Source organism: Bos indicus x Bos taurus, chromosome 19 (genome assembly GCF_003369695.1).
Source record: "Bos indicus x Bos taurus breed Angus x Brahman F1 hybrid chromosome 19, Bos_hybrid_MaternalHap_v2.0, whole genome shotgun sequence".
Classification (NCBI taxonomy): Eukaryota; Metazoa; Chordata; class Mammalia; order Artiodactyla; family Bovidae; genus Bos; species Bos indicus x Bos taurus.
This window is the reverse complement of record NC_040094.1, coordinates 47086148-47112272: the sequence shown is the minus strand read 5'-3', so window position 1 is coordinate 47112272 and position 26125 is coordinate 47086148. Positions and strand designations below refer to the sequence as shown.

Sequence of the window (26125 nt, the reverse complement as noted above, 5' to 3'; positions counted from 1 at the left end):
ACCCCGAGACTCTTAGTTGATTTGATGTTGGATCTGGGCAGCTGTAGTTTAGTAAGGTTTCCTCCAAGTGATTCTAATGCAAATTTACCACTTAGAGCCTCTTAATCAGTCAGATCTCCTTGTTTTCTCAACTAGAGAACCAAAGACACAAAGCCTGGTCTCTTGGAGGCCAGTCTTTGTGTTAACAGTGCCATACCTGATGCTGCCTGCCTCTATGTGCGTTCGTGGAAGATTCATTTGTGTTGTTCTGTTTGTTTTTCAAAGTAAGCTGTTTGGTTGGTACAAAAGTAATTGTGGGTTTCAAACCATGAATTTTAAATCATTATAACTAGGCTCAAACACATCTTTATTACTCAAAATAGGAACCATTACAATCAACACATTTTTGCCAACGAGAAATAAGTTTATTTCTGTAATGTACAAATCCTTGTTTGGGATTCAGTGAACTCTTGGAAAGCATTTTCTGCCTCCTGCTGGTTGTGGAAGCGTTTTCCCTGCAAAAATTTGTTGAGATGCTTGAAGAAGTGGTACTTGGTTGGCAGGAGGTCACGTGGTGAATATGGCAGATGAGGCAAAACTTTGTAGCCCGTTTCGTTCAATTTCTGGAGCGTTGGTTGTGCAGTGCGCAGTTGGGCCCAGTCTGTTGACCAGTGCTAGCTAGCTTCAGGCAATGCAGTTTTCATTGCATCTTTTCGATTTGCTGAGCATACTTCTCAGATGTAATGGTTTCACCGGGATTCAGAAAGTGTAGTGGATCAGTTGGGCAGCAGACCACTAAACAGTGACCATGACCTTTTTTTGGTGCAAGTTTGGCTTTGGGAAGTGCTTTGGAGCTGCTTCTTGGTCTAGCCACTGAACTGGTCATCACCGGTTGTCATATAAAACCCACTTTTCGTCACACATCACAGTCCAATCAAGAAATGTTTTTTTGTTGCGTAGAATAAGAGAAGGTGACATTTCAAAAACGATTTTTTTTTTTTAAATTTTCACTTAGCTCGTGAGGCACCCACTTACGAGACTTTCCAGTTTCCTTCAAATGCTGAACAACTGTAGAATGGTCGATGTTGAGTTCTTTGGCAACTTCTCATATAGTCCTAAGAGGATCAGGTTCGATGATCCTCTCAGTCGGTTGTTGTCACCTTCCGATGACCGACCACTATGCTCCTCATCTTCAAAGCTTTCCTTTGCAAAACTTCTTGAACCATCACTGCATTGTACTTTCATTAGTAGTTCCTGGGCCAAATCCGTTGCTGATGTTGCAAGTTGTCTTTGCTGCTTTACAACCCATTTTCAACTTGAATAAGAAAGTCCCTTGAATTTGCTTTTTACCTAAAATCATTTCTATAGCCTAAAATAAATATAAAATAAACAGCAAGTGATAAGTCATTAGCAAGAAAACATAAAGCGAGAAATGCACATTAAAATGATGTATAATGTAACCACATTCATTTTAAGAATGTTTTCCAGTATCAAATGGCAAAGTTCAACAATTCCAAAAACAGCAATTACTTTTACACCAACCAAATAACTTCTGCCTTTAAAACCAAGCTGGGCCCATCCCAGCTATGGAAAGGATTTATGGGATCATTTAAAATTTCTTTTTATATTTATTATTATCTGGGATGAATGTAAAATCTGAACTTGAAATTGTGGAGCAATAACCTAATCTAGAGTGATGCTTATGCTTGTGAGAAATGTGTGTTTGGAACAACTCTGTAAGTTTTTGGTTTCTCATATACTTACTGTAGAGACTGTTACACCTCTGTGTCACCCAGTGGGTGTGGTTGCTCAATAGAGTTGGTTTAGCTCCTCATTGTAGTACTTCTAGTTCTGTCATCCTTTAGCCACATTTGTGATCAAGTTAACTAGAAAAAACTGCATTGCTGCTGTTAATATGGTATAGTCTGGTTGGTGATATAGGATAAGATACCATATTCTCAAAAAGACTCCAGATCTGGAAAGATGCTACAAGCCATGTCGGTTTGAACATTGATTTGGAAGAAAGGGGAAGCTTGGGTTTGAGTCTTACTCATGGCTATTGCTAGGCTTTTGTTGAAGTCACTCTTGGGAGAGCAAAGCTGTGCTGGTGGTCTGTTTTGTTTCAAAACCACAGGATAAAGGAAAGGCCTCTGACAAATCAATCCCCTGCCCCTAACTCTTGATATTAACTCCAATTAAATTTGTAACTTACACCACTTAAGCTGTTTTTCTCTCTGCCCTGCAGGGGTTGATAGTTCTTGGAGAGGCGCCTCCCCCAGAGCACACAACAACAGACTTACTTCTTCCACTTAGTTCTGAGGTGAAGACAGATCATGGGAATGATAAATTGGTAAGTATAAAAGACAGAAAGGGGGAAATGAGTGAGAATTTGGGGTATAGCTTCAGCACAGTTTATTCTCTGTAATAAGGATCTTTACAGTGGCTGAAGGAGGGTGGCTGTATCGCCTTTTATAACTTAAACTCTGAATTCCTGAAAGGGCAGCACAGTGTCCCTCATGCAGTTGTGTCAGATCAGATCAGATCAGTCGCTCAGTCGTGTCTGACTCTTTGTGACCCCATGAATCGCAGCACGCCAGGCCTCCCTATCCATCACCAACTCCCAGAGTTCACCGAGACTCATGTCCATCGAGTCAGTGATGCCATCCAGCCATCTCATCCTCTGTCGTCCCCTTCTCCTCCTGCCCCCAATCTCTCCCAGCATCAGAGTCTTTTCCAGTGAGTCAACCCTTCGCATGAGGTGGCCAAAGTACTGGAGTTTCAGCTTTAGCATCATTCCTTCCAAAGAAATCCCAGGGCTGATCTCCTTCAGAATGGACTGGTTGGATCTCCTTGCAGTCCAAGGGACTCACAAGAGTCTTCTCCAACACCACAGTTCAAAAGCATCAATTCTTCGGTGCTCAGCCTTCTTCACAGTCCAACTCTCACATCCATACATGACCACAGGAAAAACCATAGCCTTGACTAGCCGGACCTTTGTTGGCAAAGTAATGTCTCTGCTTTTGAATATGCTGTCTAGGTTGGTCATAACTTTCCTTCCAAGGAGTAAGCGTCTTTTAATTTCATGGCTGCAGTCACCATCTGTAGTGATTTTGGAGCCCAGAAAAATAAAGTCTGACACTGTTTCCACTGTTTCCCCATCTATTTCCCATGAGGTGGTGGGACCAGATGCCATGATCTTCATTTTCTGAATGTTGAGCTTTAAGCCAACCTTTTCACTCTCCTCTTTCACTTTCATCAAGAGGCTTTTGAGTTCCTCTTCACTTTCTGCCATAAGGGTGGTGTCATCTGCATATCTGAGGTTATTGATATTTCTCCCGGCAATCTTGATTCCAGCTTGTACTTCTTCCAGTCCAACGTTTCTCATGATGTACTCTGCATATAAGTTAAATAAACAGGGTGACAATATACAGCCTTGACGAACTCCTTTTCCTATTTGGAACCAGTCTGTTGTTCCATGTCCAGTTCTAACTGTTGCTTCCTGACCTGCATACAAATTTCTCAAGAGGCAGATCAGGTGTTCTGGTATTCCCATCTCTTTCAGAATTTTCCACAGTTTATTGTGATCCACACAGTCAAAGGCTTTGGCATAGTCAATAAAGCAGAAATAGATGTTTTTCTGGAACTCTCTTTTTCCATGATCCAGCGGATGTTGGCAATTTGATCTCTGGTTCCTCTGCCTTTTCTAAAACCAGCTTGAACATCAGGAAGTTCACGGTTCACATATTGCTGAAGCCTGGCTTGGAGAATTTTGAGCATTACTTTACTAGCGTGTGAGATGAGTGCAATTGTGTGGTAGTTTGAGCATTCTTTGGCATTGCCTTTCTTTGGGATTGAAATGAAAACTGACCTTTTCCAGTCCTGTGGCCACTGCTGAGTTTTCCAAATTTGCTGGCCAACTTTAAAATTTTAAAAGTAGCTTCGAACTCTGAAGACAGCGCAGCCAGAGCAGGTACAACATTATGCAACCTTACTGGAAATTAGGAGACCGTGCGGCTCTGATGCCTTTTACAACTAAGGTAACTGGAAATTTAACTTACAAAGATGTTGAAAATGCTGTCTGAATTACCTCTTTAATTCTGTAGTGAAGATGAAGCAATTGTTCTTTCATAATCTTTTGTATCTTTAGAGCCTAGGTCAGACCTCCATCTTAATGATTCCTTCCCTTTTTCTATTTCTCCCAATACCAAAATTAATTTTTCCTTCTGAATTCCAAGACCACTTTTTATTTCTTTCATTTTTAAAATTTTCCCCATGTCTTGTTTTTTATTTAATCTAACTAAAACAAATAGATATGTATATGAATGAAGTTGAGTTTAGACTTACAGAAAAGTTGCAGAAGCAGTACAGGGTCCTTGCATGTTTCTTCGCCCAACTTCTCCTCGTGTTAACAGTTTGCATAGCCATTGTTCAGTGTCAAAACCAGGAATTAACATTCATACAGACTACAGATTTTATTCCCCTTTCACTCATTTTCTCACTTATGCGTGCATGTGTGCGCGCCCCCATCCCCCAATTGGTCCAAAACCCTATATTCCGTATAGTGGTTTACATCTCAGCCAGTGTGTGAGAACACCTCAGTTTTTGTCTTTCATGACCTTTGCCCAACTGTGCGGGTAAGTTATTTTGTGTAATGTTGCTTAGATTGGAGTCACCAGATGTTTTCCCATTAAAGGTTATGCCTTTTTTTTTCCCCTGTAGTAATATCATAAAAGTGATACTATCCCCTTCTCAGTGTACCATATTAGGGGTACGTGATAGTGGTGATAGCTTTTTCACTTGGTTAAGGTGATAACATGCCAGTAAATTAGTATTTTTTCCTTTATAATTAACGACTATGTCATGGAGGGGTGCTGTGCATTTTTCTGTTGCTTATTATATTTTAATCCACAGTTGTATCATCCACTGGTAGATTTTACCTGCAAAAATTACTGCAGTGGTCATTACTGTGGTGTTGACTAAATGGTGATTTTCTGTTTTCCATGTTTGTTCATTGGAATTCTGCTAGGAAGAATTTATTTGTTTATTTAGTTGGTTAGTTTATTTCAGAAATGTTTTTATGGTTGTTAATTTTATTTTATGGATTATTAAGTACTACTCTTGTTCATTATTCACTTCCAAGTGTCTCAGCTTTTGGCACTGGGACCTCTTTTCAGATTGGTGCCCATGTCCTCTCAGTGTGCCCGCCTTGTATTTTAAGTGTTCACTTTCTCCCCCCAGAAATATCCCGGACTCATCTTGTATTGTACTTATTCCAGCCCTGGTTCTTTTGTATTGGAGACCAGATGTTTGAGACCACAGTCTGGATACTTGTTATGCTCACTGCTACTTGGTGCCATTGCTTCTATCTGAGACTTCTCAACACAGCTAGGAAATACATTAGACACACATATATATTTTGTTATCTACCCATCTGTATATGCACTCAAAACCATGAGTTTATACTAATACCAATCGAGCACCAATCCCTTCCTCCTTTCTTATCATACCAATCTAACACCAGTCTCTTTCTCCTTCCTTACTGATACTTACTTGTTCAGTCCTAGTACCATATAAAGTAGTTTCAGAATTGCCATCTTATACTCCTGTGAGAAATATCTTTACTAACTAGAGTACAATATTGTATACAGTACAGTAGCTCAGTGATACACAGTCAAAATAACTATTTCCAGAAGTTATACTTATGTTAGTTCTTTTCCTCTTCACACCTTTCAGTATGAGTGTGCAATTATTTTGTAATACAGTTAGGTTCTTTTGTCACTGTAGTATTTCACTTCTTGTTGCCCACACACACAGTAGTTGATACTCATTAGTTTTTGAGTGTGTGAAACATACTGCAGTGCTGAGAGTTAAAGCTTGCAAGAGACTGCAGCCCTGTTCCTGTTTCCACCTTTTTCCATTGTGTTCCAGCCTCCTTCCAGTTTCACTAGTTTTTGCACTATCTATCCTTCCTTCCTATATTTCTGCTGCACAGATGAGAAGATACATGTGTATTTCCTTATATCTTCTTTCTTACAGGAAAGCTAATTACTGGGTATATATATTTTAAAAGACTAGGTTTGAGTTTTTTATTTGTTTTACCAAAAGAATTGCTTCTATGGCTTTTGACAATGCAGTCATTGTTTGTTTGCTTCTATTTGCAAAATAAGTCTCATTCTTTTATCCTTTCCTTATTTTGTAGAATTGATGGGGTTAACAAGTGAACCTTTCCCAGAAGTAAAGCATACAAAAATATAAACTGTTACTTTTTCTTTTTAAATATGCAAGGTATAATCTTCCTACCATTGGTAACACAGGAACAGGGTTCTTTTCCTTGAAGTTTTGTAGTCAGCCAGGGACAATGAAGGGTGCGTTGGCCCTGTGAGGGTTTTTGAGAGGCATGGGGTTTCCCAGGTGGCTCAGTGGTAAAGAGTCTGCCTGCCAGTGCGGAAGTGCGTAAGACGCAGGTTTGGTCCCTGGGTTGGGAAGATCCCCTGGATGAGGAAATGGCAACTCACTCCTGTATTCCTGTCTGAAAAAAACCATGGACAGAGAAGCCTGGTGGGCTACAGACCATGGAGTCACCAAGAGTCGGACGTGACTGAGTGACTGAGTGCATGTGTACACACACACACACACACACACACACACACACACACACACTCATTCTCTCTCTTTCTCTCTGGATAGATACTGGGTGGAGAATATTTGATCCACAGAATTAAACTCTGACCAATTAGGACTTTTAAAATAAGTTGCATGCCTGCTAAGTTGCTTCAGTTGTGTCTGACTCTTTGTGACCCCCTGGACTATTGCTCACCACGCTCCTCTGTCCATGGGGTTCTCCAGGCAAGAATACTGCAGTGGGTTGCAATGCCCTTCCAGATTGAAGGTCTGCTGACCCAGATCAAAGCTTGTATCTCTTAAGTTTCCTTCATTGGCAGGTGGATTCTTTACCACTAGTGCATATTGGGCTATGGATAAATAAGTAATTGCAAAAATAGTCTTATAAATTCTTACTGTTCAGTAGAAAGATTTTCAACAGTGTTGATAAATATAAATATTAGATTTAGTAGTCTTTGGACTTGTATTATACTGGTTTAATTTTTAGAAATGGATAGTTCAAGGTTGTTTTAATATAATTATAGTTTATATTTTAACCTCAGTATAGAGACAGGAAAGTGAGGCACATCATCACATTTTACATATACAGAAGTTGAAGCCTCGGTAAGTAGCTTGGTGGAAAGTTCCATTTTCACTTTAGCACAATTTTTTGACCATGGTGCTAGTTCGTGAAAATGACTGGTATACTCTTTGTGGACCAACAATATTTTGTTTATTTTAAGTAAAACTATGCTGGTTATCATTGAGATGGAGAGCATTTTAACCTGGGAATGAAAGTTGAATTCTCTTTATCCAGGTAGCCTTTTCTTTCCATCTTGATAACGTTTGTCAGAAAGTAATAACAAACCAGAACAAAACTGTTAATTTTTCTAGACAAAGAAAAATGGTATTTCAAGCAAATGATGGTATGGCATTACTTAAATGACTAAAGAAAAGATACATACACATATGTCTTGCATTACACATCTAGAGGTTTATTGTGTGTTTTTAAGTTGTGTGCCTTTTGATTTTTTTACCCTTTTACTTTCTCTACTTTTTAGTAAAAGAAATTTAGTGGACATGAGTTCTTATACCCCAGAAAAACCTACCCCCAGTAAGCCTTAATTTAATCTAGTTTTTCTTTAAGGGCTCTTTGTGACACTTAATTGTTCTGGCCAAGAGGATAGAGCAATGAATCAAACAGATGCCTGTTTTTATAGGAATAACAAAATGGAATCTAACTGCTGTGTTAATCATTTCATGTCATACATCTGACCCTTTCAATCAGGGGAAAAAATCACTTTAGTAACCCTCCTTGCTACCTTTAACTCTAAGATAGCCCTAAAAGGTAGTCTCCTGGGGCTCTACTTTAGAAAAAAGCGGGGTTTACAGAAGTACTCTGTATACCACTCAGGTTTTCTACTCTCCCTGGCATCAGATGCATGTACCCTCAGAGTGTGTCTGAACATCACATGAAGCTTGAAAGAAACTCTGTAACAGCTCCTATTTACACTTTCCCATTGGATGACAAGTACCTGATTCATGCTTTAGTGTCCTGAAAATACTAATGATGTAAACCACTGCAATAGTAACTAACAGTCAAGCTTATGTTAGTGTGTGGATTTAATATTTGTGACGTGTTTGTTAATAATCCTCTACCCTGTCTTTGAAGCCTTTCAGACTGCAAGATAAGGGGTGTTCCCTTTTTCTTAAGGCAATGTGAATACATTTAAGAAGCACCAAATAAAATTACATGTGACCGTGAGTTGTATTTTTCTAGATGAAACACTATTAGAGGATTGGGGTTAATATTTTAAGCTCTTTGAATTTGAGAGTGGATGATGAACCTAGTTGCCCCAGTGCCCTGCTTTTGGACTTGAGGGTGATTACACGTAGAATATCCCAGGGTTTCTAAGCAGATCCCTTTGAAATATTTAGCGCTTACTTACATGGTTGAAACTGAAATCCAAGCACATTTCTTCTCTGACTTTCTTGCTCTTAATTGCTGTGTGCTTCTGTATCACTGACTAACATTTCTGTGTTAAATAATGTTTTGCCTGTTGACTTCTGTTTTAATTTGGGGACTGAATTACCCCCAGTAAAGTTCAGGTTTCTCTAAGAAAAACAATAAAATGCACATTGAAGATTAATGGCCTTTAAATTTACTATACATCTGTAGTCATGAAAAATAATAGGTTAATTAGCTAAGAAAGTTAAACTTGTTTTGAAATGAGATTTTGTTTAAAAAATGGCAACATTTTGTCTCGACAGGTGTCTTGATTGGTGGTTAGTTCTCCATAATCCCTAGAAAGTAAATCTTAATCAAATGGAGAGTCAACCTATTACTTAAACGTGGGACTTTGTGAAAACATGTAGATGTATAAACCAGATCTCTGTTGTAATTTAATGCTAAAAGCTATTGTGTTAGGTGAATATAAAGTTGACTGATTCTTTAGATCAGTACCAGAAAGTTCACATTCACAGCATTTTCACATTGGCAGGCAACTTTTTTCATCTAAAGCAGAACTTCTGAAATCTAGGAAAGCTGTAACATGGCTGGAGTTACACATTGCTAGTTAACACCAGCCTGAATTTTTAAATTGTTTGTTCTTTGTCGTACCATAATGTTAATGTTTGTTTGGGCCTTTTGAGGTGTTCACTGAATAGTAAATCCTCACTAGCATTCAGGAGGATATTTGGGTTTATCTCTCTCTAAAAAATATTATCTAAATATAAAGAAAACTTCAGTGTTCGTCTTATTCTGCCTCTGTAACAACTATTTTTACCTTGTTGTTTTCTGTGTATGTACATTTTTAGTCACCAAAATTCTATTAAAAATATTTTGGATTTAACCCTTATGATTATTTTCAATATTCTTATTTTGTATACCACATTTTGTAACTATGCCTCAGATGTTGAGTATTTAGGTTATTGATCCATATCATTGCAGTGACTGCCTTTATGTATAAGATTTGGGGGGACATTTTGTTATGTCTTTAAGATAGACTTTAAGAGGGAGTAAAATACTTTGTCAGAAGACACAAACATCTTTGCAACTCATTGTTGTTCAGTTGCTAAGTCATGTCTGACTTTTTGCGACCTCATGGACTGCAGCAGGCCAGGTCTCCCTATCCTTCACTGTCTCCTGTTGTTTGCTCAAACTCATGTCCATTGAGTTGGTGATGCCATTCAACCATCTTATCCTCTGTCGCCTCCTTTTCCTCCTGCTCTCCATCTTTCCCAACATCTGGGTCTTTTCCAGTGAATCAGCTCTTCACATCAGGTGGCCAAAGTACAACTCTTACACATACTTTCCAAGAGGAAATCAGCGTGACTTTTAAAGCAATGAGTACGTGAGCCATGATTTTGGTGTCGTTGACTAATATAATTAATTGTTCAAGGTACAACAGTAAATGTATAGGGAATCAACAGGGAAGACAGAACACTTTCTCCCAGTGTTTACTCATTGTGGTTTACTCATGTGTCTTGTCTGTATTCCTTGATCTAGATTTTTGGATAATTTGTATTAAATTTTAAAAATTAGCTTCCCAATCTCTTGTTCTTTCTTGAGATTGCTCTCAGGTCTTCAGATCCTTTGGTATTTTCTCCTGGTGGGTATAAATATCAAAAAAGAAATTCAACAATACTGATAAATAGAATTTCAGCATCAAAATATTGGCTTTGCTACATCCTGATAGCAGTTACAGGAAAGGGAACATCAAAACACCCCAAAGTCAGTTTGAATGTAGGGAGGAGACAGACCACAGCCATTTTCTGATACGTCTCGGGTAACTGGACTGTGGCTTTATTGCCAATACCTCAGATGCTTCGTGTGATTGACATCTCATGGCTGCCCCTTCCCCTTTTAACCTGTGGTGTGTGTTCAGTCACTCAGTTGTGTCCAACTCTTTGTGACTCCATGGACTCTAGCCCGATAGGCTCCTCTGTCTGTGGAATTTTCCAGGCAAGAATACTGGAGCAGGTTGTTGTTTCCTACTCCAGGGGATCTTCCTGACCCGGGGATAGAATCCTGGGTCTCCTGCGTTGGTAGCCAAGATTCTTGACCAGTTGTGCTACTTGGGTAGCCCCCTTTTAGCCTAGTAAATATCATTTGTTTTGAAATAGCAAAATTTGAAATTTTCCAGTTTTTCCCCTACCTCCCTATTTTCATTTTATATTTAAAATTCTAAGCGTATACAATTGACTCTTGAACAACACTGGATTTAATCCACATGTAATGTATAGTCGGCCCACTCAATCCATGGTTCCTCCACATCACCAAAATTCAACCAGCTACAGAGTGTGTACTGTGTAGTAATAGAATATTTACTGTTTAAAAATAGCCACGTATAAGTGGACCCATGCAGTTCAGATTCAAAAATTGTTTGAAAGTCAATTGAATTTGATTTGTGTAATCCAGACAGTAGTTCCTACCTGGTAGCATTAGATAGTTATTAGTTACTCGTTGACATTTTATTAATTACTTATTTTATTATATATATATATATTTAGTATAGTTTTCTAGAAACAAGCTTCCAACATACTCAGGTTAAGCAGGTATTAACTACATTTAAATATACTCTTCATTGTCTTGCTACTGAACTTACCCTTCTTTTAGGTTGAAAACTTGAAGACTCTTGTTACTATGTAATTGTTTTGCTTGTTACTATGTAATTGTTTTGCATTAGTCCATTTCCTTCTCAGTGGGCACTTTACTACTTTTAGTCTGTTAAATATTTTAATTCCTCACCTCTCCTCTCCAAAGCAAAAACTAGTTTCTCTAAAAATTTTTTTTTTCCTCAGTCATACGAGGGTTTTTTTTTTTTTTTTTAAGGCCAGAAAACTCATTTATTTGGAATTTGTTAAGACTGCAGCCCAGGAGTCAAAAATCCAAGAAATACTGAAATTGTGTTCCACAAATGAGTTGTTTCTCAAACTGCTCATGAGAAATTTTAGGTGTTTCATTTAAATGACAGAGAAGGCGATGGCACCCCACTCTAGTACTCTTGCCTGGAGAATCCCAGGGACGGGGGAGCCTGGTGGGCTTCTGTCTGTGGGGTCGCACAGAGTCGGACATGACTGAAGCGACTTAGCAGCAGCAGCAGCATTTAAATGAAATGGTGCTGATTTTCAGGCTAATGCTGTTGGTTAAATGTTGATGATATATTTTTGTTTTTCTTCTATTAAGATTGAATCTGTTTCTCAGCCACTGGAAAACCATGGTGCCTCTGGTCATCCTTCAGAGTCACTGTCTGCTAAATCGTGTGGAGCATTGAGACCTGTCAATGGAGTTATTAACACGTAAGTTTATCTCTTCTGCATACTTCCATATGCTCATCAGGCTTGTAAAAGATGAGTTTGAGGCTTAGTTATCCCTAGCCAGGACTAATGCTGCTTTAAAGAAGCAGAAACCTTACCACTTCATAGTATTGTGCATGCCTCCTACTGTAGCAAGTGTATTTTAAGTAGCATGCTAATGTACTTTCCTGTTACTTTGGCCAAAAATTGTCCCAGCTTGGAGAAAAATTGAAAGTCCTAAAGTTATTGTGAATTGTTGTGATTAGCTCTGTCTTTGTAGAATTCCCCAGAAGTAAAATCCTCTACTCTAGAACAGATTAGATTCCTAAAGGCTGTAAATTTGTATTTTTGAAAGAAAAGGAATCCTTCTGCAAGTGAACAGTGAGTACACATCCCTAATAGGCAAGATTCACCAGTAGAACTGGTTCTCAGGCAGCTTATTAACATTTGCAAAAGTTCACCATTTTCTTACCAGTTATAATTTTCTAGACTTTTAAAATTTTATGTTTTTGTTGTTGAAGAAAGCTGAAATCACTTAGAACCTCCTGACTTCACTTACTGACCTTTGCATTTTTCAGACACGATACAGTAACATCCACCAAGAGCCTTACAAATAAGCACAGACACTGCATCCCAATTTAGATTAGCAGACATCAGCATCAAGAGGTGATCTCTGTGCTCTAGAACACTTGTTTGTGTCTGTAAACATTTGCAAGTAGAGGTGGTTGAACCAATATTAGAGGCTTTGTTTCTTTCCATCTTCTGTAAAGTAAATATTCTTCCTTCCCCTTGTGTAGTCTTCAGCCTGTCTTGGCAGACCACATTCCAGGTGACAACTCTGATGCTGAGGAACAGTTGCATAAAAAGCAACGACTGAATCTAGTTGCTTCATCAACTGATGGCACCTGTGTGGCAGCCCGAACCCGTCCTGTGCTGAGCTGTAAGAAACGGAGGCTTGTTCGACCCAGCAGCATTGTGCCTCTTTCCAAGAAGGTCAGTACCAGTGAGACCTGGTCCTTGTTAAAGTGAGCCAGATGCTCAGATAGAGGTAGTAGTCCTTGCCAACTTTGGTTCATATAACCAGTGTTTTCCGCACTTGGCTAACTAACAAGGCTTCCTGCAGAGCTTTAAGGGATACTAGGTTCCTGAGCCCTGTTTCCTAGAGATTCTGGTTCGGTTTGCTCTGGAGTTGGGCCTAGGAATCCTTTTCAAAAAGCTAGAAAGCTCCTAGGTGACTCCTCAGCCAGGTTTGGAAACAATTGGCTTGAAATTTTTAATAGAAATGGGACAGAGGAGGTTGTAAGTTCTGCCATCAATTACATGGAGGAGAGCGGTATGTCTTCTTACTGTTTTCACTGAAAATGGCAATGTGGAATGCTTTACCTTTAAATAAGAATCTCCATTAAAATCTCTTAAGTTGATGATACTAAACGAATGTTTGTCTTCACAGACAAAATGGAAATTATTTTACATCTACAGGAAACTTTGGATTGCCGACTCTTCAAATAGCAGGGTTGGATTTATTCTAAAACCAGTGAAATAGTACTCCAGTTTAAAAAAAAAAAAGAGTGATTAAGAGCATTAACTTTGAAGAGGACAAATTTTGGTTTGAATTGTGGCACTGCCATTTAGTAGTTTTTGTTTGGAGCATGTTACTACCCCACTCCACCCCAGAATGCTTTGGAGATCTCATAGGGTTGTGTGAAGATTAAATGAAATGTATGTAATTTGCCTTCAGGGTATCTGGCTGATGAGTTTTACTAGTACATGGTGTCTGATGGTGTTAACACTTTTATTTTTATTAATGCATTTATTCAACAACAACAATTTTTGAGCTCCTCCAATAAGCTGTTAGAGAGCTCCGTGCACTGGGGGTACAACACTAAAAATAAGCCAGACAAAAATTCTTATCCTTGTGAAATAATCTAAAGGGTAGAAAGAGAAAATAATACATGAACATCTATTGTTTTATTTTGTTTCTACCCACTATTTCACTAGGGTAAGAATTTCTGTAAATAAAACAATAGATGAAGTATATGGCATGTTCTGTAGTGTTAAATTTGGCTTCCCTTGTGGCTCAGCTGGTAAAGAATCTGCCTGCAATGCGGGAGAGGGTTCAGTCCCTGGGTTGGGAAGATCCCCTGGAGAAGGGAAAGGCTACCCACTTCAGTATTCTGGCCTGGTGATTTCCATGGACTGTATATATAGTCCATGGGGTTGCAAAGAGTTGGACACGACTGAGGGACTTTCACTTTCAATAGTGTTAAGTGCTGAGGAGAAAAATGCAGCAGAGGAAGAAAATAGAGAATGCTGGGAAACCTAGTTGGAATTCAGCCTTGAGGTGCATTTTTTCATTCTAAGCCTTGGAGATGTGAAAGAGACGAGACTGGGAAGGAATGACTAGTGAAGTATTGATAGAAGGAAAACAAAGAGTGTGTGGTACGTAGAAGGCAAGTGAAGAAAATGTTTCAGAAAGGAAGGCATGATCATCTGTGTTAGATGCTGCAGACAAATCAAATTAGATGAAGACTGAGACTTGACCATTCAATTTTGTGGGGCCAAGGTTGCCTGAGACCTTTGTATAGAAGAGTGAAATTCTGATTGGATTAGGTTCTGGAGAGAATGGGAGGGAAGGAATTGAGCAAATCATCGGAGATACCAGTTTCAGAGAATATTTCTGTAAAGGAGAATAGAGAAATAGCCTGTTTGACTGAGGGGGATGTTTCTTAAGATAACGCTATTGCAGTATATTTGTCAATGGGAAAACTGAGGACAAGGAAGAGGCGTGTAATTGGTGCAGTGATTACTATTTGGACAGCAGATTTTCAGTGCTTGACTTGTTTTGTTATAGTATGCATTTGGACTGCATGTCTTTGCTGTGATCTTTTTAAAAGGAAAGTATTATTAGTGAAAATTACCTATCAGACTGAAATGTTTCTCTCCCCTCTTCCTCAGACTGTCTGCATTACCAGAAAAAAATTTGATGGGTTTCTCATATTAACATTTGAGTCAACTTTTTATTAATAGTTGTATAAATCTAAATTATTTTCTGAAAGGCTAAAGAATTGATTTTGGAAAAGCAAAGAAAACAGTATATTACTGTTAAGTATAAGAAAGTAGTTTTGGCCATGCCCTCGATGCTTTTAACAAAAACAAACAAAACCTACCAACACTGCCTCATGGAGAAATAGTGTTCTTTCTCTGAAGTTATAGGATGGCCTCCTGGACTCTTGTATCTGTGAAGTAGCAAGGCTTCTTGTTGCTACTGACAGTAGTTTTCTTCCTGTTCATGCCTAAAAACTGGTGTACTTTTGAAGGTACATATATGTATTTAAAATAAGGGGGAAACATACAATGCATACTAAAGACCCTTTGGTTCCAGTGCCAGTGTCTAAAACAGAATCTTCCTGACATATGCAGAAATAAGCTACATGGGAAATAAGACAAAGAAGTAATTTTTGTTTGGGAAATAAACCATCTGCTGATTTTAGCAGTTACGCTGGAGTTCTGCCCTAGTTGGAGACAAAGGCCATTCTCTCTGTCTTAGTTACTCCCTGTGCCTCCAGTGGATCCTTGATTAGTGATACTGAGCAAGTATATTGCCCTCTCTCATTTTGAGGTGATGGATTTGCCAAGCAAATTAATTCAGCAGTTTTGGGTCCCGTCTGTTCCAGGACACCTGGGTTTCCTTGATGAACAAAAGTCATTGCCCTTACGGAGCTTACTTTCTAGTGGTAGAGTGATCAGAAATCACCCAGTGCTTCGAACAGTAGCCTCTAAACTTGTATGGGATTATAAAGCACATACAAAATTTTGGAAGGCTGAGATAAAAGAAGTAGAAGTTCTAATATTTTATTTACCAACTGTCCTCAAGCCAAAGAATTTTTTTTAATACTTTGAACTGATATTCTGTGATTAACAGATAATGGTGACTAGAGCCTTACTTTGATAGTGGGCTTCCACCATAACCATTGCACTGGATTTGTAATGGGAAATCCTTCATAGAGAAGTAATGCTGTTACAATGTTAAGGGAACACAGAATTTCTTTATGTATCCAAGTATTTTATCTCTTCATTCAGTTCTTACGTGTTATCTATATTCTTGATATTTTGGTCATGTGAAATGAGATCTTTTCTGTTAGTGTTCTTTTATAAATGATGTTGATTTTTAGGTATTTATCTTGAAATTGAACACTTTTCTGAACTCTTCCTACTAGTGTTTTTTGGTTGATCTTAGTTTTCTAGGTTGGCTTTCTGTCATCACACAACATGACACCTTGTTATATACTTCTTACTCCTTTTCCTTGTCTGGATTCACTTTTAGAACCATGTTAAGAAATAATTGGTTGTAGTGAGACATTTCTGGTTTGAATGGCAATACTTTTAGAAGGTCACTATCAATTTTGATGTAGGACAGCTGAAAATGAATTGGGACACTTACAGCATTGTTTGCTGTGCTCTGGAAATGTTTAAAGATTTTAAACGAAGGATCAATTTCTTTAAAATTTGTTAGAACTCAAGGTGAAACTGAGATTGGCATCTATTCTGTAGATGATTATCCATCTCTCAGATGGTTTCAGATTTACTCATACAGATTTTTATTAAGCATTCTTTTTATATCCTTCTGTCTGTAGTTAATATCCACTTCTCGGTCTTCATTATATTTGGCTTCTCTTGATCAGTCTTGTCAGCAATTTTTCTATTTTATTGGTCATTTCAAAGATCAGTTCTTTGCTGTTAACTCCTTCTTCCTGCGGTCTTGGTTTTTCCCACCCTCTCTGCCTTTATTCAAATGCTTGGTTAATTTATTTTCTGTTCTTTGTTACATAAGAACAAAAGCATTTAACTTTTTGAGTTTTCTTCTGAGTGTAGTTTTGGATAGCATTCCACAGCCTTTGATGTGGGAAGGAAGTGTTTTTTCTGCTATCTGTAAGTTGCCTTTGAGTTTTTTAGTTTTTTTCCCAGGAGTTAAGAATTGAGTTTTTAGATTCTAAATTGTTAGTTTTTCTTTTTAAGCGTTTATTATTAACTATTAATTTTTATAGCATTTTGGTCAAAATGTTTCTATAGTTTCTGCTTATGTTTGTGGTCTGTTGTGTTGATTTTTTAAAAACTGTCTAGTACAGTTTAATAAATTTATATCCTCTTTGTGACTGTGACTCCTGTCTCCAATAGTTTTTTTGTCTTTCATTTTACTTTTCTTAATACTAATGTTTAGTTGTATGAATTTTTCTCATTTAGTTGTATGCATTTTTTCACATTAAATTTAAATAAATTTAATGTTTTGTTTTCTATATGATTTTTGAAATAACATACAAGTATACTTATTTAGGATGGTTTTGATTATAACATTTCAACATGTGTTGAATATCTTCATATGCCCCCTTTTTTATGGCTGTACTGGGTCTTAGTTGCAGCATGTGGGGTCTAGTTCCCTGACCAAGGATCCTACCTGGGCCCCCTGCATTGGGAGCTCAGGGTCTCTACCAGCGGACCAGGAGGGAATTTCTTTGTGTGAGTTTTGAATTTGAATTTGTGGCTCTTCAGTGATTTGAACAACAGTTTGTTCTTAGATCATCATTTTTGTCCCTCAGAACTCTTTCTTGTGTCTTTTGGTAGGCAGAAGAGAACAATTATTTATTGTGTTTTGTTTTGGCCAGTCTTAGTTTCTTTGCTTTTTATTGGTAACTGATTTTACTCTTATGCTGTCCAATATGATATCCACTGTCCACATGTAACTATTTAAAATTAGAATTAAAAAATTCAGTACGTCACCCACACCAGCCCCATTTCAAGTATTGAGTAGTCATATGACTAATACAGAATATTTTTACCATTGCAGCGCTGCACCAGACTGTGCTTCAGAGTGTTTTTTATGTACCCCTGTTTCCTTCTGTTGTTATAGAAAAAATGTGGTGACACTTTGGTTTTTTTATTCTCTTAAGTTTGTAGTTGCCTCTTCTAAGTATACCAGTTATCAATATGTTTCTGTTCCCTTTTCTTTTTTGCTAGCTCTTACTACCTGCTCTACAACATTGTTGTGATCATTAAATTAGATTCCTGAAATGACTGGCATATTTTGAACACAAATAAGTATTCAGATGTTAGCTAGCTGTTAATTTTTCTCTCACTGTCTTCAGCACTTTGGTTCTCCCATAGTGCAAAGGAATGACAGTTAAGTTTATATTTGTTGTGTCATCTTGTTGTCCTTTTACTTCACTCTCTTACGTTATAATAGAGGCTGTGTTATCTTATACTCTTTTTTTTTTTTGGAGATACCAAAAGTTTCATTAATTGCTTTATTGAACTTGTTTTCCAGAAGTATTCTTTTTCCGAATTTCTCAGATTTGCTTTCTTTTCCGTTGTTCTCCAATGTTCTACTTGTAGTCCCCATGCAAAGGGTTTTGTTTTTGGTTGTTTTTTTCTTTTTCGTCATTAAAAAAATAATTTTATCTATCTAGACTTTGTATTTATCATTAGGAAAAACTTAGAAACTGACTGAATTAGTTTCCTGTCCCAGTTCTGGAGGCTAGAAGTCTGACATTGAAATCAGTGTCAACCCTTGTCTGGCCTCTGAAAGCTCCAGGGAAGAATCCTTTCTTGCCACTTTCTGCAGGCAGCCTTAGCATCCTTTGGCTTGAAGCATCATAGTTCCCATCTCTGCTTCCATCTTCACATGATCACCTTCCCAGTGTGTCTGTGTTCTCATGTAGCCTTATAAGGATGCCTGTCATTGGATTTAAGGCCTGGTTGCTCAACGGCAAAGAGGTCTTCCTGCAAGGAAGGAGATGTGGATTCGATCCCTAGGTTGGGAAGATCCTCTGGAAAAGGAAATGGCACCCCACTCCAGTATTCTTGCCTGGGAAATCCTGTGGACAGAGGATCCTGGTGGGCTGCAGTCCTTGGGGTCACAAAGAGTGGGGCATGACTTAGTGACTAAACAGCAGCAAATCCGGTAGTACTTCATATTAAACTGATTCATATGCAGACTCAGTTTACAATTAACGGTCACATTCTGTGGTTCTGAGCAGACATGAATTTGGAGATAGGGTCTGGGAAGGTGTCGCTATTCTTAGTACACTGGCCATTGGTCCTTGTCGTTGCTGCTCATAAGATAGTTGAATCCTTTTCTCATTCTGAATCTACAAGACAGACTGATCGGTGCTGTTCCCAATTTGATTCTTGGATTTCAGCAGTTTTCAAACTTAATATACCTTTGCTCTGAAATATTAATACTTGAACTTTCCTTTATTCCCCCTGCACTCTTCTGTATTACTAAATTTATTATGTGAAGAACTTAAGTTCCCTTTGTATAGAAAAAATTACAGGTTTACCTGCCTCCTTCCCTGTTTATTTTAATTCTGTGATGTATAAAGACCGGTGTAACAAGCATTGATGTATGCACCATGCTAAATGCTAATATTTTAATTTTTTTTACTTCATGTGTGTTTTTTTTTTTAATATTAAAAGAAAGTTATAGATCACCAGTGGTCCTTTTATTCTCTTTTATCTCCTTTATCTTCTTTCTTGCCACTAGAAAGAGGTAACCAAAGAGCACAAAATGCAGTAATGCTGTCATGTTGTACATATTCTGCAAGTTGGTTTTGGTTTTTTGGTGTGTGTTTTTGGTTGGGGGGGGGGGTGTGTTAATTCAGTATTGTGTTTTCAAGATCTCCATGTTGATATACATAATTTTAGTTCAGCTTTTGTAAAATAGTCCACATTTCCTTAAAAGGCACTGCTTGTGTGGGTGTGTATATTTGTATCCTGTTTCTTGACTTCAGGGTTCTAAATTTAACTCATATCTTTGACTTATTGTGTTCATATCTTCTGTATCCTTTGGTCTGCCTTCTGTTGGTTTGCTTGAAATCTGTTCGCTATGTGTATTGTGCCAGTTACAGTGCAATTTGATTGCCATTATAGCCTGAGCTAACCCTAACACCTCTATCATGTCACATAGTTGTCATTTCTTTCTTGTGGTGAGAATAATTAAGATCTAGTCTCTTAGCACATTTGTTGCTAATAATACAGTGGTATCATCTATAATTCATTGTACTGTGCATTAGATCTCCAGGACTTATCAACTAGTAGTCAGTTTATACCCTTAAACCACCTCTCTTGTTTCCCCATCCTCATTTCTATTTTTTTTTTATTCATATGTGTTCATATAGTTCTAGGATGGCTGGTTTGGTACATCCTAGTTAATGATTGTTATTTCTTCTTCATGTTAATCATTATGTTGTTTCCCTTTTGATCTCTCTTCATGCTTTAACTTTAAATGGGTTTCTTTGGTAAGTACACTTGCTAGATACATCCTTTTCCATCTCTTTGTTTTCAGTTTTTGTGTCAGTAATTTATTTATCTGTAATTTGTTTTTATTATTTTAGTTATCTTTTCAGTCCCTCCCAAATTAGTCATTAAGTTCATACTTAATTACTTATTTACATTTACCAACACTTTTGCCATTCTTGTTTACTGTTGCTTCTTACATCCCATTCCATTCTTGATGAATACATGTGGTAGCCTTCAAATAGTGGTATGAGCTGTGAAGTCTATATATTAAAAACATACAGAGTTAACGTTTCTGTGTGAAATGTGTATATACGTATGTGTGTATTTGTGAATACACAGTTATATTTTGCCTTTATTCTTGAATGATGACTTAACTACATGTAAACTTTTGTATTCAGCACTTTGAAGATAATTTCATTGCCTTCCAATACTTATTGTTGAAAATTCTGGTATCAGTTTAATTGTTTCTTTATGGATTATCTGTATCTTCTCTCTGGTAACTAGAATCTTTACACCAGTCCCTTACTTTTGGGTGTTGTGTGTGTGTGTGTGTGTGTGTGTTTTGTTTCTATGTTTTGCAATATCAAGGACATATTTAGATGTAAGAATTGGTTTTTAGCCAGTAGGTCTTGGTTTTTACACCCTCATTCTGAGAGTTCTTATTTGGCTTGAGTTTTGAAATTTTTCTAATTGTTATTTCTTCCAATTTTTCCTTTTCTGTTCTCTCTTTTTAAATATAAATGTCTGTGTATTGTTGTTGATCTTCATTCTCTGTTCCATATTGCTTCATTTCTTTTTATACTTTGCATTTCATATCTGTCTTCCTATGCTTTATTTCATGTCGTCTTCTCTTACTGTTCCTCCTCTTCGTCAGGAGGAACACTAGTTTTTTTTACCAGTTGGATTTTTTATTTCAGTGTGTACTTTTTTCCTTAGAATCAGTTACTTTTAGAAACACCCTCTTAAGTACTTTTAGAAACTTTTTTATCCTGTACTTGTCTCATGACTTGTGTTCCTCTCATTATCACTATGAAAAAATTTAATATACTTATTAAAAGTTGTTTTCTAATTTTTCTATTTCTAGTTCACTGAAGACCGCTTCTTCCTATTTCTATAGTGACTTCCTTATAACGGTCTGTGTTCTTGTATGATTTACAATAACCTTTCATAGCTCGTCTGGGGCCATGGCCAGGGAGGCATGTTTTCTGTAGGAGTCTTGTGATCCCTGGACTGTGAAAGTGTCCTTACATCACAGTTTTTCCATTAGCTTCTGAAGAGACTTCCAGAATTCAGGTGAATTTGGACCTCTTACATGAAGGTAGGTTGGGACTAGGCTTTCACTTTCTTGCAGTTGGCTTTTTCCACCAAAATACGGAGTAGATTTTAAACTTCCTTGCCACTTCTCTGGCTGTTATCCCAAGACCAGCCTTGGCGTTGAATTCTTTTCTGTTTCTTGCATCTCGGAATTTCTTTCTCCTAATCAAGCCTTTGGCAGTGTGATCAAGTCTGTGGAATTTTATCAGAATAATTTTTTTTTAATGCACAAAATAAAAGACATTAGCTTATAGGGGAAACCAAGTATGTTGAAACAGTTGTTAAATTTTGTGGTATATAAATTTCTTCAGTTCAGTTCAGTAGCTCAGTCATGTCTGACTCTTTGTGACCCCTGGACTACAGCATGCCAGGCTTCCCTGTCTGTCACCAACTCCCGGAGCCTACTCAAACTCATGTCCATTTCATCAGTGATGCCATCCAACCATCTCGTCTTCTGTCGTCCACTTCTCCTCTTGCCTTCAATCTTTCCCAGCATTAGGATCTTTTCCAGTGAGTTGGTTCTTCACATCAGGTGGCCAGAACCAAATTATTGGAGTTTCAGCTTCAGCATCAGTCCTTCCAGTAAACATTCAGGGCTGATTTCCTTTAGGATTGACTGGTTGGATCTCCTAAATAACAAGAGTTAGCAGCAGGTGTAGTAACTGTCTTGACTTCAGAGTAGTGATGAGCTCATAGATGGTTTGAGGTATCTGCCACCACTGTAATGTGATGGGTAAATCAATTCAGAGAGCACCTCATGCCATGTCTTCCACTCTGAGATTTGTAAAAGACATTAAAGACTTAAAAGTCTTCTGTTTGAAAGAGTATCTTATTTTGTTTCCCAAACTTACTTGATAATGGTAACCTTGGTAAAGTAATCCTGATTAAGCATGTGCATGATTTACAATGATTCCAAGAGAATCATTTCAGAACATCTGCTTTCTGTTCTGTAATCTCTTTGTAGGTGATATTTGGATACTTGGCAATACTGACATTGAAAATGAAGCCTTTACCGACCAACATTTTCCATTTCCTAACATCTCATTGTAAAATCATGAGTAGATGAAGTAGGTGTTTTTTTTGTTTAAGTATGCTGAAATAAATATAAAATATGGTGACTTTATTCACAACATTGATTTACTGATGCCATTTTGTTTTCAAGCAGTCTACATAAGGTTGTAGGAAAATAAAAGGTTAGACGACTGTATATTTTCTTTCAGTATTTGGTACACTTGCATTTACTGTTTTAATTGCTGTGCACATACACTTGATTTTTATGTTACATATACTTCTTAATACCAGTATACTTGGCATTTTAGATGTCACATAAAAAGTGGTCCTTTCTTAAGGCACAGCCTTGTTTCTTATTCCCATTTCCAACTGATTCAGTGACCAGTGCCCTCATGTGTATCATGAACTCTTAATTGTAGTCTCTTCCTCAGTGAGCCCACCAGAAACTCTGCCGTCCAGAGGCTTTCTGCTTAGCTTTTTAGCCTCCTACCCATCCCAGCTTCAGAATTTTCCAAATGCCTTAGGAATGGGAGCACCTGACATGCCATTTGTAGTTTCCTGTCCTTTCTTTTCACTGTGAATTTGGCTTTTGAAGTCTCTAAAGTTGTCCCTTCAGCCCTACAAAATCATCAGAACCTCTGCTCATTTCTCTGTACCCAGAAGTGACCCTCCATCAGGGCACCAGATTCTAAGCATCACTCGGAAATCACCCATTGTTCCCAAAAAGAAGCAACACTTCAATGGTTCTTCCCCCTCTGGAATCTTGGCTCCTCAGTATTGTCATTGTTTTAACATTTCTCTCATATCTTAAAGTTATATTTGCTTTTTTTTCTTTTTAAATCTGGCTGTTCTAGTTCTCAGTAAGTGTTGGTTTGCTGTAAGCTATCCATCATACCCCCTTTCCTTGTAATTTATTTGTTGAGAAAACTGGGTTATTCCAGTTATTTATTTTGTGACTTAGAATTTTCTGATTGTAGTATACCTGTGGTATAACTTTCTCGCCTCTTGGCATATCTAACAATGTTTTTTTGGATGTTGGACATTTAATTTTACATGATTGAAGCATAGAGATTATATTATCTTCCTTTAAAGAGGCTTTGTTTTGTTGGCAGCCAAGTTATTTGAGATTCCGTTTTTCCTTTATTAGAAGGGTGTAGAGTAACCCGGGTCTTCTGGGGTCTTTTCTGAATGTTCCATGCCACTTGACCGGTCACAGTGGGGAAGTCTTTCTGCCACTGTGAGCTCTGGGAACTGTTCAGTCCATAGCTACTTGGTGGATCTTCGCCTGACCTGATGAAGTTTAACTCTACGTGGGATTCTTAGTATTCCATGAACACCTGAGGGAATCTCATGATGATTTCTGGAGCTCTTTTTCTGTATGGCTTCCTCTTCTGAAGAATTCTGCCTCATAGTTATCCGTCACCTGAGCCTCTGCACTACAGTCTCTGGGAGTTTGTTTCCTCAACTCAGTGGAACCATCACGCTCTGCCTGGAACCCCTCACCTGCTGAGCAGTCTGTGTTGTGTGTCCAGGCAGAAAGCCGGGACAGTCACAGACTACCTCATTTGTTCTGTCTTAAGCTGTGTGTTGTCTGGTTTCCTAGTTTATGGCTAAAAGATAAGCATGATCATTCTTAATCCATCATGGCCAGAAGAAATTCTGTGGGGTCGTTGTTTTCTTTTCCAAAATTTCCTTATGATGTTATGCAAACATAGTGTCACTGTGTGAATTCTGCGGTGAGCAGCTGCATCCCGTAGATTCTACTGGTAGCATTGACCACATTTTACCATTATATCCATCCCTCTGTATAGTCCTTAATCTCTTTTAGTGCATTCAAGTCTGCATATAGAAACTTAAATCTAGGTTTTTGTTTTGGTAAGGACACTTACATGAGAAGACATGTAATATCTTGTCTCTCTTGTGTTTTTAGTCAGTAATGGCCATTGCCTGGACCCACTTGTTGCATCAGGAGTTGAAGTTATGTTCTATTCATACCATTTATTCTTTGTTTATTAGCTAGACTATGTCTTTAAAGAGAAAAATGCCCTTTTCTACTATTGGTTTACCCTTAAGTACAGTCTGTGGGGTGGAGCATGATTTGTGTTGATATCCTTTTATCTACCAATTTTCAAGTAATAAGTTGATTTCCTGCCATCTTCCAAGGACAGTCAATAAAGTCTTTGTGGAGAGGTTAGTGTGTGTGATTATGAAGTCATCTATTTAAATATATTTGAGTTATTCAAGCCATTGAAATTATTTTCTATGTTCTAGTTACCATTTTGTTTCTTGGAAACCTCTTCACTCTTGCTCTTGAGTCCTTCCGCCTTGACTGATGTAGTCTTGAGGCATTTCTTCTTTCTCACTATTAATATTTAATGGGTGCCTCTGCTTTGAATTTTACTAAGAATGATCATCGTAACTTGAGCCACCTGGTTCTCAATGATCTTGACCTGCTTGCCCACCCTAGGAAACGTTTAACCTTGTGGTCAGTTCTGGTTGTCACAGAGGTGGGAGGGAGGGTATTACTTGCACTGTGAGTAGAGGCCAGGAAGCTGCTACTTCCGTGCACAGGACAGCTCCTCCCGATAAAAAATTATCAGGCTCTTAAGTGTCAGTAGTGCCTTTGTGAGAAACTCTGACATAGCTAGCACTCGTGTAGTATTTTAATAGCTTGCAAAATCATATTTCTCACAGTCGCATGAAATTGGCAATATGGATCCTTTATTAACAGATGAATAAATTTGAGGGGTCACACAGTAACATGAAAGCTAGGATTTAATATCAATGATCTTTAAGGTTGATGTCCTTGTTTTCCCATCTTCAATTATAAATGAAAATAGTGTGTTTTGTATGACTATACAAGTAACAGAGTTGATACCAGACACTATTCTAAGTGATTTTTATTTTCACAACAGCCTTGTCACATAAGCAGCTGTTATTATGAATGAAGCCATTAAGTAACTTGTCTAAGTTTATACAGCTCAGTAGCAGAGTTAGGCGGAGAAGGCAATGGCACCCCACTCCAGTACTCTTGCCTGGAAAATCCCATGGATGGAGGAGCCTGGTGGGCTGCAGTCCATTGGGTTGCTAAGAGTTGGACACAACTGAGCGACTTCACTTTCACTTTTCACTTTCATGCATTGGAGAAGGCAATGGCAACCCACTCCATTGTTCTTGCCTGGAAAATCCCAGGGACAGAGGAGCCTGGTGGGCTACCGTCTGTGTGGGTCGCACCGAGTCAGACACGACTGATGTGACTTAGCAGCAGCAGCAGAGTCAGGGCTCAAACAGCCTGGCCCCATTGCTCACACTTTTAACTACTGGATGTTGCCCCATGGTTTTTCTTTTACAGTTTAAACATAATAATTTAATAAATAATTTAAAACATAATTTAATAATGTAATTTAATAAACATAATTTAAATCTTTTTAATACCTTTGGGATTTATTTTGACGTGAAGTAGAAATCCAGCTTCTCCCCCCACCCCACCTTTTGCTATCCCTGTGTCATATTTTTAACATGTGGTCAGCAAATCACTCCCTTCTGCCTTTGCTTATCAGAAATTTCCTGGGAACTTTCCCCCTTAGCATTTATTCTTCTGGTCTGTAGTTGGTTTAAATTCCATTTGTGT

General features: G+C 38.0%; 1 protein-coding gene across 5 annotated transcripts in view; it reads left to right on the top strand.

The window, feature by feature from the left end:
• Positions 1–26125, top strand: part of KANSL1 (KAT8 regulatory NSL complex subunit 1) — a 170898-nt gene that overhangs the window by 123662 nt on the left and 21111 nt on the right. For 4 of the 5 annotated variants that reach the window (XM_027517457.1, XM_027517460.1, XM_027517456.1 and 1 more), the window contains 3 exons: positions 2225–2329; positions 11768–11880; positions 12675–12870. In XM_027517457.1, coding sequence (XP_027373258.1) covers positions 2225–2329; positions 11768–11880; positions 12675–12870 — 414 coding nt within the window. The remainder of the gene's footprint in view (positions 1–2224; positions 2330–11767; positions 11881–12674; positions 12871–26125) is intronic. The other variant, XM_027517459.1, reaches the window with a different exon arrangement.